The sequence below is a fragment of the Ursus arctos genome, unplaced genomic scaffold (genome assembly GCF_023065955.2).
Source record: "Ursus arctos isolate Adak ecotype North America unplaced genomic scaffold, UrsArc2.0 scaffold_24, whole genome shotgun sequence".
Lineage (NCBI taxonomy): Eukaryota > Metazoa > Chordata > Mammalia > Carnivora > Ursidae > Ursus > Ursus arctos.
In genome coordinates, this window is record NW_026622919.1 from 32932061 (window position 1) to 32945786 (window position 13726).

Below are 13726 nucleotides of genomic sequence, written 5' to 3' on the forward strand. Positions count from 1 at the left end.
TTATAACACTTTACAGTGTGAGCAAGTTTGTTACTGTACAAGTTCTGTATTTCAGACTTGTTATAGTCTATTATTTTTCCCAAATTAAACTTTAATCAATGTAACCAGTCTTATCTGTCTGATCATTTTACCATAGTAGTGGTTATTAAGGTACACAGTTTATAACTCATTTCAGTGTGAGGTAGAGTTCTTTCTGGGAAAATACCTACAGGCACTAAAAACAATCAAAACAAATGCAAAAAAGGAAGATATTTATTTGATTAATTTATAAATTGGTTAGTGAGCTACTGAATGACTTTCTTATGGAGAGGAGTTAAAATGCCTTTTTTATTATGTCTGTTCTAGGTAAGTATCTAGAAGAACCATTTCTGTAGATCATTTGAGATTGAACTAATATAGTTCTCTGCACAAGCAGATGCTTAATCTTGATGATTGAAGTTGAACTTAAATGTATTTTGTTATAAAATTTTATTTCTTTGTGTTGGCAATAGCAATTCTTACTTTTTTTTTTTTTTTAATGGTTGTAGATGTGAGTATGCAGTGCTCACAGGATATACTTCGAATGCTCCTATCTCTTCAGCCAGTTCTTCAGGATGCTATTCAGAAAAAAAGAACAGTAAGGCCTTGGGGAGTTCAAGGCCCTCTCACTTGGCAACAATTTCATAAAATGGCTGGCCGAGGCTCCTATGGTAAGTAATTTATAGTAATGTGTATTGACTGATTTTATATCAGCCCTTCATTTTTGTGCCCAACTTGGAGTAAGCACATTTGTCTTCCTTAAATATTTTTGTGGCATATGCTTGACTTAAGGCCAGTGTAGTCAATCGTAGTCTTCATTACTTTAATCATTTCCAACATTCAATTTACTGGGTTCTCCAGCCCCTCTTCAGAAAGAACAGCTTCACTTAAATCTATTTCTACAGATTAGACTGACCAATAAGATTTTATATGAAGAAAGAATCATACTGCCAAAATTTTTTAAATGAGTGAACACTACTTTAATTGTAAATTATCATTTTACAAAGTTGAATGAAGAATGGGGCAAAAAGGAGATAATACTAGTGATGAAAGACCCCAAGTTCTTCATTTAAAAAAAAAAAAAAAGAAATTTGCCAGTTTTAAGAGTAACAAATGAATACTCTAAATATGGTACACTGTAGAGGGACGCCTGGCTGGCTCAGTCAGTGGACCATGCAGCTCTTGATTTTAGGATTGTGAGTGCAAGCTCCACATTGGGTGTGGAGATTACTTAAATATGAAATCTTTAAAATATATGTATATATGGTGCACAGTAGATTTATGGTCATCTATGAGGGCAAAGAACATTCAAAATACTTGAACTGTCTGTTGAAGATTGTGAAAGGTAGGAGCTTTTAAAATATATTTGGGGGGGGTGCCTGGGTGGCTCAGTTGGTTAAACATCTGCCTTCAGCTCAGGTCATGATTCCAGGGTCTTGGGATTGAGCCCCGTGGTCCACTTCTCTCTCTCCTTCTGCCTCTCCCCCCTGCTTGTGCTCCCTCTCTCTCAAATAAATAAAATATTAAAAAATATATATATGTGTAAATGTATATATATATAATAATAGTTTTTAACCCTGAAATCTTTTGACTTTCATACATGGTTTTAGAATGCATTATGTAGTAGAAGTAGTAGATATGCTCATATTTTCCTTTTCCTTCATTTATTAATGGCTAAATAATAATCATTAAAAACTTGACATTTAGTGAAAAATGCAGATTAATTATATTTTTAGATTCTTTTAAAAACCAAATAGTACACACACACACACACACACACACACACACACACACACACACACAGTTCTGCACCATACTGACCAGTACATGTAGAGCTGTCTTTCTTTATTTTTAATGGGTTCATGTATTTCTTTGTTCTTTACATATGATAATACTTTACCAATCCACTGTTTATGGATATACATATTGTTTTTGTCACTGTCATCACAACTGTTTTTCTATAATGCACACATATCTGGCTTAAAGGATGTGTGTTTTGTTGTTGTTGTCGTCGTTTTTAATGTTGACAAATTACTCTCTACATAGCAATTTAAACTCCCACCAGCAAAATGCCTGTTTCCGCAAACCCTTACTGAGTATAGGATGGGTGAAAATGGTGGTTTTATTACAGCCTGAGAAATAGCATAGTATAGACTGTAAGAGTAGATTTCCTGGCCTCTAATCCCATGCCTACCACTTCTTGTGCGATTCTGGACAAGTTGCTTAACTTTTTCATTCGTGCTTTCTCATCTCTAAAATGAGGTTAATATTAGTATCTGCCTTATATGGTTTTGTGAGGATTAAATGAGTTAATATGTGTAAAGTTAATATGTGTAAAGATCTTTGAACAGTACCTAGCATGTAGTAAATGTTATAATTTTTCACCATTAATTATTTTAAATTGCTTTCTCTTAATGAGATTGAGCAGCTTTTTATGTATAAGATATTTCTGTTACTGTGAACTTAGTTCATATCCTTTACCCATTTTTCTGTTAGGTTGTTAATCATTTTCTTAGGGATTTATAAGTCCCCTTTATATGGTAAGGAATTTAACCTTTTTCATGTACATTATAGATTTTTTTTTCCAATTTATTAATCATTTGGCTTTTTTATAATGTTTTTATGCCAAATTTTAAAATTTATGTAGTCAGATTGATCAGTTTTTAAGTGGACAGGTTTTATGTTATTCTTTTAGAAAGGCTTTCCCCAGTCCAAATTTATAAAAAATAAAACTCCTATGTGAGTATGCAGTTATTTCTTTTGTACTTCTAAGTTTTTTCATTTGAATTAATTTTTTTTACAATTAAATGACGGTATAAGTCATATTTCCTGATGCCATTTAGCAAATTCTTAACTGTGAAAGATTCTCAGTCATTGATTGGCTTTAGATATTTTTTGTCTTTAATCAAATATTTTTTGTAATAATAGTGATTTCAGTAACTTTGACATTTAAATAAAAGGAAGACATGTAACTGCTTCAAAATGTTATCTTAAAATATGTTTTTCTTATTTAGGAACTGATGAATCCCCAGAACCACTGCCAATCCCTACGTTTTTGTTGGGTTATGATTATGATTTTCTGGTGCTTTCTCCATTTGCACTCCCTTATTGGGAGAGACTTATGCTGGAACCCTATGGATCTCAAAGAGATATAGCCTATGTCGTATTATGTCCAGAAAATGAAGCCTTGTTAAATGGAGCCAAAAGCTTTTTTAGAGACCTCACTGCAATATATGAGGTAGGTGTTTTAAAAGGAGTTAGCATTCAGGGGGGAGTCTGCTTCTCCCTCTTCCTCTGTCCCTGCCCCTGGCTCTTGCACGTGTGTGCGCTCTCTTGCTCTCAAATAAATAAAAATCTTTAAAAAAAAAAAGTGGCATTTTAAAACTATAATTTGTGTGTGTGTATGTGTACGTATATGTACATATACATACACACACACACATACACACACATATATATATATATATATATGAAATATACTGGGCAGTTCAGTTGATGGGGACAGAGTAATAATGATGTGAAACTAGTTGTGTAGTGTAGTTCTCATGCTAGCCAGTTATGTTCTTTACAGCATTTGACCTGGACTGTTTGTTAGATGTGTGTGCCATGGGTCACAGTAGAAATCGCTCTATTGGGGAAAAACCATTGAGGACATATATATGCCATTTAAGATCATCTTTTTTTGAAATAAAGCGTTGCATTGTTAAATATCCAGGAAAAAATTTCATTTATAAAAATGTAGTCCTGATTGTCTAGCACCTCAGGTGCTGACACTAGGCCTCACTTTCATAAAGTAAAGCTGTGTTAGATATCTCTATGATCTATATCATTTCTGAAATTCTTGACTGGTCTTTTAAATACTTAGTTGATCCTAAAATCCTTATATTGTATTCATCATTGAGTTCAGTGATTACAAATTTTAAGTGCTACAGGACATAAAGTCGTAACTTCATTATACTTTCATTTCCCCATAAATGCTTAGAAATCCAATCTTTAAAATTTAATTTCTTCTACAGTCTGAGTTGTTTGTTCGTTTAGCTCCTTACGAATGTTCCACTTAATTACAAGGTATCTGTCCTATAGATTTGGGAAATAAATATTTCCCAAAGAGTGTTACTTGGTACACTAGTTCTGCAAAATCTTTCCAGAAAAAGTTCCATAATTAAACAGGTTTGGGGAAACATTATGTATTATATTACTTTTTAAGAGATTCGCTATTCGTATTAGATTATTAAAGCCTTTGAAAGTTTTTTGTTCATGTGTTTTTTGTTTTTTGTAAGCCTTGGAAAGTCTTAACAATAAAGAAATCCTCTGTCCAGGGGTGCCTAGCTGGCTCAGTTGGTGGAATGTGTGACTCTTGGTCTCAGGGTTGTGAGGTCAAGCCTCACATTGGGTGAGGAGCCTACTTAAACAACAACAAAAAATCCTGTCTAAAGTTTTTTAATTTAATATGACAAACTTATTTGATATTGGGCTTCTTATAACAAACATCAGTGGCCCACAGAATTGGAGGGAGAGCTGACAAATACGTAGTATATTTATATACCAGTTTTTATTTTGATTTGACTTGGATATATGTGCATTTTATGCTCACTTATATCTGTATTCTGCAAGTTTTCATTTTTTCAGACCACATGGTTCTTGTGCCATTATTATGTAGGTGTTTTATTTCATTGGAGATAGTTTAATTTTGAAAAAAAAAACAGTGGATTTCTAATGTAAAAAAGAAAAAGATGTACCATTTCACTTGATATTTTTATCCCCAATGTTAATTATAAATTGTAAAGCTTAGTTTAAGTAACTTAAATGCTTGGGACACCTGGCTGGCTCAGTTGGTAGAGCATGCGTGCGACTTTTGATCTCGGGGTTGTGAGTTCAAGTGCCGTGTTGGGTGTAGCCATTACTTACAAATATATCTTTTAAAAAATAAATAACTTAAATGCTTTATTTTATAATGCATACTCAAATACTATAATAAATTCACTAATTCTGCTTTCTGTATGTGTATCTGTAGTCCTGTCGATTAGGTCAGCATAGACCTATTTCTCGACTATTGACGGATGGGATCATGAGAGTTGGATCTACTGCATCAAAGAAACTATCAGAAAAGTTGGTAGCAGAATGGTTTTCTCAGGCAGCTGATGGTAACAATGAAGCATTTTCTAAACTCAAGCTTTATGCACAAGTCTGCAGATATGACCTAGGTATTAAATTTGTATTTATTTTATAACACCAGTAGTCACAAAGTATGGCCCCAATGTTTCTGCTGTTTTTGTAAATAAAATTTCATTGGAACCCAGCCCTGCTTATTTATTTACATATTGTCTGTGGCTGCTTTTGTGCTGCAAGATCAGAGCTGAGTAGTTGAGACAGAGACTGTGTGACCCACAAAACCCAAAATATTTACTGTCTGGCCCTTTACAGAAAAAGTTTGCTGATCCCTAAAATAGGGATCCCATCAGGTAAGAAGAAATTGTGGGTATAAACAATTTCCCTTGCTTCTGTAGGATCTGATGAATTTGTGTTTTTATTTAAGCTTATTAACATTAAGATTCTTGATTTGTTAATGGTTTAGAGATAAAATAACTTGTGGTTCCCCCTACAACACCAAGTAACAGTTCTAGACTTGCTTTTAACACCTTTGAATTAACATTGGATTAAATATCAGTGGACTTCAGACTTAATCCAAAGAAACACAGAACCAAAATATTGACCCTCATTAGGTATCTCTATAATATGAACCCCATGATACCATTTTTCATTTTATATATAGTTAGCTCTCAGTTTAGTCAGTATTTATTCAACTTGTGATTTTAGGAACTCTTTGAGTGGTTTGATGAAAATTTGCTAGGTATTATTTTCATTCAGTTAATTATGTCTAGTAAATGTAATTTTGTTATACTTTCATGGGAATCATTTCTTTATTTTGTATGAAAATGCTGGTTTGCTTTTCCAATTCCATTTAAAATTTGTTTCTTCAGTTTCTGGGCAAAATAAAAAGCTCGTATCTGCTACATTGGTAGCATGCAACTAAGGGAGGGTAGTAAGCATCAACTAGATTATTATTCACATAGTAGAATTAAAACAGAACCAATCAGTGAAATAACGAATTAAATATCCTGCTTGTTTTTATTATCTTTAGGTCCTTATCTTGCTTCCCAGCCTTTGGACAGCTCTCTACTTTCCCAGCCAAATTTAGTTGCCCCTACAAGTCAATCTTTGATTACTCCACCTCAGATGACAAGTACTGGAAATGCTAGTACTCCATCTGCCACTCTAGCATCTGCAGCAAGCAGCACTATGACAATGACTTCAGGTGTTGCCATGTCTTCTTCAGTTGCCACAGCTAATTCAACTTTGACCACAACTTCAACTTCATCTTCATCCTCCAACTTGAATAGTGGAGTATCATCAAATAAACTACCCTCATTTCCACCCTTTGGCAGTATGAACAGTAGTGGTACAGGATCCATGCCTACACAAGTGAGTACAGTTCAGAATGGCCAGCTAGGAGGGCAACAGTCATCAGCTCTACAAACAGCTGGGATTTCTGGAGAATCATCTCTTCCCACTCAGCCTCATCCTGATGTGTCTGAAAGGTACCCTTGAATATACTGTTCTTTGCAGACATGTAAATGTATTATGCTTCTTTCTAAGATAGTCCTTGTGAATGAACATGGAGAGTTTTTTGATCTTACCCATGAAATTTTAGTTTTTGTAATGTTTATTATCTTATCTTTAAAATTATGCAGACTCTTTATAAAGTCTTTAGCATAGAATCCTAAAATCTCATCATGGGAATTAAGACCTTGAAAACCATTTAGTTCAACTATCCTGTGATGTTTGAATATGTTGTTTGACACAACTGTTAAGTAGATTTGCCTTTGCAAATCACTACGATGATTTAGAAGTCACTACTGAACCAGTCTCTTCAGAGCTTATTAAGAGCCATACAGAGATTTGAATCTCAGCTCTGCCATTTACTGGCTATGTGACTTTAGGAAAGTTGTCTGACTTTCCTGAGCATGTTATCTATAAAATGGGAGCAATAGGATATAATGTACATTAAGTGCCTTATACAATGCTTCCAAACATGTGAGTTATTTATGATGACAACAATGATGATTGCAGCTCTCTATTCCTTTTATGATGAATATAATGAGTGAGTTTCCCTTTTGATTTATAGGTTAGGTTAACGTGAGTTTGGTAATCTTTCAGCTATCCAGATGCATTTTGCTCAAAGTTAAACTCATTTATGTGAGTAAAAACAAACTATTTATTTACCCAGATTGATGCATTCATCTTGAACATCTAAATAGATTTGGACTTTTAAAAAAATCGTATCACCGTCAAAGAATGAAGTTTGTGCACTATTACAGTTATGAAGTGTGAAATAAATATGTATAGGCTATTAATGTAGTAGAACATTGACTAAGTCTGAAAACCTGGTTTCTTTCTGGTGTAGCTCTGCTTTGTGATCTTCAGCAGCTCAGTTAACCTATCTTTGTCTCAGTTTTATCACTTAAGCACCAAGCTCTCTAGTGTTTCTGGATATTCTGTGGTTTTAAAAATTCTATTCCCTTTTTTAATGCAAGCCCTCTTAACGTAAGGGTATTTGTATACCATGAAATTGTGTGCGTTTACTGTTCTATTTGGAGAGAAAGACATGTCTCTCAATTTTTAGAGAAGCTCTCAGACACCCCCCACCAGAAAAAGGGGAGAGGTTATTGAGAACCTGCTTTTTGATATTACCTCAAAATTATGGTACAACTTTTTTCCTAACTGTTTATTTCTACCTTAAATTTTAGCACGATGGATCGGGATAAAGTGGGTATCCCCACAGATGGTGACTCACATGCAATCACTTATCCACCTGCAATTGTTGTTTATATAATTGATCCTTTTACCTATGAAAATAAAGATGAGAGCACTAATTCTTCTAATGTATGGACTTTGGGGCTACTTCGATGCTTTCTGGAAATGGTCCAGACTCTTCCTCCTCATATTAAGAGTACTGTTTCTGTACAGGTAAGAATGATAACTTTTGCAAGTTAAACATATATAAAACAGTTTGATGTAGACAGAAGTTTCAAAAATACTATTTTGTATCCAAGTTGATTTTTTTTTTAAAAGTCAAGTTCTATTACATTTTACTTTAAGTGATACTATAATTGAACCTTAGGGATTTTCTAAAAGATAAACTTTATAATCATACCACAGTAATAATGGAGAATAAAAAGATTGTATTTAAGTACATTAAATATTTCTCTTGTGTTATTTTTATAAACCAGTTTTTAAATCCATAAGCTTAAATAGAAGACCAGAGTATGGATCTATATAAACTAGAGTTCTAAATAAGATAGATGGCAAGTAAAAGTAGAAATTAATGATATTAGGGATGCCAGGTTGGCTCAGTTGGTTAAGCTTCTGACTCTTGATCTTAGCTCAGGTCTTGATCTCAGGGTCATGAGGTCAAGCCCTTGGCATGGAGCCTACATTTTAAAGTAGGTGGGGAGTGCTGAGTAGCTCAGTTGGTTAAGCGCCTTACTCTTGAATTTGGCCTGGTTATGGTGTCAGGGTCCTGGGATTGAGCTCCCTCTCGGGCTCCGTGCTCAGTGGGAATCTGCTTGAGGATCCTCCCTCACCCTCTCCCTCTGCCCCTCCCCTCGCTCACACATGCATTCTCGTGCGCTCTCAAATAACTCTTTAAAAAATAAAAAAATTAAAAAGAAATTAATGATATTAACTTGTTTGCAGAGATTCTGAATTATTTCTTTATAGACTCATCAATGGCAGTATTAATATTATTGCTGTGTAGAAATTTTAAAAGGTTTACGTAACCTGTTAGTAAAATTGATTATTAAAAACCTATATAATAAAATTCTTTAGAATATTAATTAGGTTTTGTTTAAATTTTCTAGTAAATGTTTTTAACAGGGTTTTAGACCCATGGTTCTTTTTATTTTTATTTTTGGAAGTTTAACCTTTGTAATATTTGCCTATAATTCTTAGATTGTTCCTTGTCAGTACCTGTTACAACCTGTGAAACATGAAGATAGACAAATCTATACCCAGCATTTAAAATCCCTGGCTTTTTCGGCCTTTACCCAGTGTCGGAGACCACTTCCAACATCAACCAACGTGAAAACATTGACTGGCTTTGGTCCAGGTTTAGCCATGGAAACTGCTCTTAAAAGTCCTGATGTAAGTATGTTTTCTATGACCAAAGTTATTGAATGACTATACGTTTTATGATTTTATACAAAACTAAATGCAGTTCTCTGTTTAGTTCTCATTTTCCAATTATCTTATAATTGGGTAGAGATAATATATCACATTTTCAATAAAAGATTTTTCTATGATTGTGTAGTACCATACTACCTTAATTTTTTATTTTACAGAGACCAGAGTGTATTCGACTTTATACACCTCCTTTTATTCTGGCTCCAGTGAAGGATAAACAGACAGAGCTAGGAGAAACATTTGGAGAAGCTGGACAGAAATATAATGTTCTTTTCGTGGGCTACTGTTTATCACATGATCAAAGATGGATTCTTGCATCTTGCACAGATCTATATGGAGAACTTTTAGAAACTTGTATCATTAACATCGATGTCCCAAATAGGTACCTCTGTTTCCTTAAGTGTATCATTATATCATCCATTTTAAAAAATTTTCTCTCACACACAGTGTTTCATTTTTAATGAATAGAAAACTGTTCGGAAGGTCATGTTCGTTAAGTTTTGGGATTGTGGGTGCTTTCCACTTTTTTGGGTAGTGAATATATTGTATAATTAGAAGTAATTTTGAGTGATCTTTGTTACACAGACAAAGGAGATTAAAGTCCCTAAATTCCATGTAATAAAGCTTGAGGCAGTGATTTCAGCCTAAGAAATTTTAAGGAATGGAATGAGAGAGCCCTCTGCAATTAAAAAAGAGCATCCTGTGGCATTTATTTCTCTCAAGTACCATCTAAAATATAATCTCTAATTAACTGAGTTAATTTCCTTGTTGACTGAAAATTTTCCTTTTAAATGTTGGAATGTCTTCTGAAAATGGTGGCCTTATTTTTAGAATTCTTCCTGGTAGTAATTAGTTATCATGCTCAGTTATTTATGAAGGCTGTAACTAATAGGTCACAATAGGTAAGCCTCATATTAAGTTATAACCTAATAGACATTTCTAGTAACATGTTTCAAAGCTAGTGAACAAGGCCTAAGAGAACCTGAAAGGCAAGTCCATGACGTAATATTCAGTTTTGAGGTTTGGTTCTATCCTTTATTTTTTTATTATATAAAGATCAGTTTAAGTTCAGAAGTTGATATATGCAGAAAATGTTTAATGAAAATTAGGTTATAGTGGTGCTGAGAAGTGGACTATAGAAACACTAATTTTATATTATTGGTTATAAAGATTTATTGACCATTTTTAATAAACATTAGAGGAATACTTCCTACCGTATTTCCTTTACACAATTTTGATTTTTTAAAATTCTCATTAAGTGAATTTTGGAAATAGTATGCTTATCTGTGAAGGACAAGAAAGAGTAGAGAAGGAATATCACCTTTCCAGTACAAAGATAGGATTGCCATTTGACTGAAAGTAGAAGTGATACAATGATTAAAAGGTCCAACTCCAGAGTCATAGTGACCTGGGTTCAAATCCCAATGCTGCTACTTACTGGGCATGCAATCTTGAGAAAATTACTTTAGCCAGCTGAGCTCCAGCTTGCTTCTCTGTAAAACTGGAAGAATAATTTTATCTGCCTTGTAGGGTTTATTAGGCTGAAATGAGATATAATGTGTAAATTGACTGGGTATAATGCTTGCTATATATTAAGTACTCAGTCAGCCAGTCATAGCTACCGTTGCTCAGCCACAGAGTGCTTATGTCATGTATTTGCCTAATAAAGGACATGCTTGCAGAAAACACAACAGTGTTTGGTCTGAGAAGTGTAGTATTTTGTAATATTCTTCAACTTAAAGTATAGAGGAAGGGTTGGCACACCACAGCCCGTGGGCCAAATCTGGCTACACGCGTTTAAGTATTATCTGTGGCTGCTTTCATGCTGCAGCAGCAGGGTTACTGTTGCAACAGAATCTTGATGGCCTCCAAAAGCTTAAATTGTTGGCCCTTTAAAGAAAATGTTTGCCAGTCTCTGGTGTAGAACAATGTTTCTGATGAATTTTGGTGTTTCGTGGACAATTTTTAAGTTAAGAATCTATTTTAATGTGTATTATGAAAAACAGAAAGCATGCTAAACCTATGGTTTTATGTATATTCTTGCCTAGGACTTACGTAAAAATTGTCAAACATTAAAAATTGGGACATTAAAAAATAGTTTTTTTACAAATTTGAGCTCTTTTAAAATGTTCTCTTACGAATTTTAGAAATATTTAATTGTCTCTTTGTACAACAGAGCTCGTCGGAAAAAAGGATCTGCTAGAAGGTTTGGTCTACAGAAACTTTGGGAGTGGTGCTTAGGACTTGTACAAATGAGTTCATTACCGTGGAGAGTTGTAATTGGCCGCTTAGGAAGGATTGGTCATGGAGAATTGAAAGGTAAAATTGCGCTTTGATTGTTAAGTACTTCAATTTCTGCTTTATGTTAATTAATACACTGTCAGACCACATCTATGTGTATGTACTGAATAAAATGCAGAGGTTATAAAAACTAGTTTTTTGTTTTGTTTTCAAAGAGGAATCACATATGTCTGGGTCACAGATGGCTTAATTCCAGTTTTAAAAGGACATTTTACTATATTTTGACTTGAATAACCAGTGTTGTTACTACTGTTCTTATTTATTGTCTTCCATTTTTTCCTCTTTCTGCTTGTTATTCAGCTCATCCCCTTTTTAGCAGATATTAATTGATGTTGACATACATTAAAGTTAGGGGGACAAAGGATGTTGAGTAACATCAGCAATAAGAGATTTTTGGCTTCATGATAACTCCTATTTGAGGAATTCACGAATTTTAAAACCATTATGTTTTAACTTTAGTTCTAGAGGGTGTTAACAATGCTGTTACTTTGGATATTGTTTTTTTTTTGTTTTTTTTTTTTTTTTTACTATTGATACCCACAGATTGGAGCAGTTTGCTGAGTCGTCGAAACTTGCAGTCCCTAAGTAAAAGGCTCAAAGACATGTGTAGAATGTGTGGTATATCTGCTGCAGACTCTCCCAGCATTCTCAGTGCTTGCTTGGTAGCAATGGAACCCCAAGGCTCTTTTGTTATTATGCCAGGTTAGCTATCCTTAGTTTATATCAGATTTAATTCTTCATGTGCTGTGTTTCTAGTATTATGTAAAATTGATTCTTCTTTTATTGAAAGAAAAAATAAATTCTCTTTATTTTCAGATTCTGTGTCAACTGGTTCTGTATTTGGAAGAAGCACCACTCTAAACATGCAGACATCTCAGCTAAATACCCCACAGGATACATCATGTACTCATATACTTGTGTTCCCTACTTCTGCTTCTGTGCAAGTAGCTTCAGCTACTTACACCACTGAAAATTTGGACTTAGCTTTTAATCCCAACAATGGTAGGTGCATTGTTCTTTAAAGGTTTGCAAATATAGGGGCGCCTGGGTGGCACAGCGGTTAAGCGTCTGCCTTCAGCTCAGGGCGTGATCCTGGCGTTATGGGATCGAGCCCCACATCAGGCTCCTCTGCTATGAGCCTGCTTCTTCCTCTCCCACTCCTCCTGCTTGTGTTCCCTCTCTCGCTGGCTGTCTCTATCTCTGTCAAATAAATAAATAAAGTCTTTAAAAAAAAAAAATAAAGGTTTGCAAATATAAAATAAGCCTGGATGATTGTGGCTGACTTTAGGCTGAAGAGTGCCTCCCCAAACCTATCCTTGTCCGGTAAATGTTTCTGAAACCTATGAATGTTAACCTTAGATGACCAAAGAAGACTTTGCATATGTGATCAAGTTAAAGATCTTGAGATGGAGAGGTTATCCTGGGTTATGCACTGTGGGCACTAAATGCAATCATGTGTATCCTTATAAGAGGGAAGCAAAGGGAAATTTGGTGATGCACAAAAGAGGAGAAGGTCATGTGATGGAAACAGAGGGAAGGAAAGTCAGAGAAATGATGCTGTCCTGCTGACTTCAAAGATGGAGGAAGGGGCCATGAGCCAAGGAATGCAAGGAATGTAGTTCTAGATACTGGAGAAGAGAAGAAAACAGATTTCCCCTGGAGCCTCCACAAAGAGCATAGGCCTCCTGGTTCCTGATTTTGACCTAATGACCAGTACTTTGATTTCAGCCCAGTAAAACTGATTTTGGACTTTTGGACCCCAGAACTGTAAGAGAATGAAGGTGTGTTGTTTTGAGTCAACAAGTTTGTGGTAGTTTGTTAAAAAGGCAGTAGGAAACTAATACAGCCATTCTTCTACCTTAGTGATATTGGAACTAGTGCTGTGAATTATCTCATATGTACTTATTTTAAAAGACAACATTGATCATAAAATGCACAGGTTTTTGCCTGTGCTGCTTGCTATCTGTACATAGACCATAGAGTTTGCAGCACATTTTATATTCCTTTCTAAATTGATTTGCCAAAATAATTTATATAAACTGCCATAGTAGGGGATAACTCTTGTAGATAAACTTACAGATTACATTTAGTAGAAGAGAAAATAAATGATATTCCATTTGTTCTGAGGTACCTTAGAAAATGGTACATCTCTAAACTCACAAGT

At 34.5% G+C, this 13726-nt stretch overlaps 1 protein-coding gene and 1 long non-coding RNA gene across 3 annotated transcripts in view; one reads left to right on the forward strand and one right to left on the reverse strand.

The window, feature by feature from the left end:
• MED13 (mediator complex subunit 13) overlaps nt 1-13726 on the forward strand; it is a 270369-nt gene that overhangs the window by 246794 nt on the left and 9849 nt on the right. For both annotated transcript variants that reach the window (XM_048223687.2, XM_026517486.4), the window contains 10 exons: nt 528-689; nt 3033-3256; nt 5033-5222; nt 6161-6617; nt 7827-8046; nt 9031-9222; nt 9420-9643; nt 11438-11580; nt 12106-12264; nt 12379-12564. In XM_048223687.2, the coding sequence (XP_048079644.1) occupies nt 528-689; nt 3033-3256; nt 5033-5222; nt 6161-6617; nt 7827-8046; nt 9031-9222; nt 9420-9643; nt 11438-11580; nt 12106-12264; nt 12379-12564 (2157 nt within the window). The remainder of the gene's footprint in view (nt 1-527; nt 690-3032; nt 3257-5032; nt 5223-6160; nt 6618-7826; nt 8047-9030; nt 9223-9419; nt 9644-11437; nt 11581-12105; nt 12265-12378; nt 12565-13726) is intronic.
• Nucleotides 1-13726, reverse strand: part of LOC130544719 (uncharacterized) — a 40084-nt gene that overhangs the window by 5314 nt on the left and 21044 nt on the right. The gene's annotated exons all lie outside the window — the stretch shown is intronic.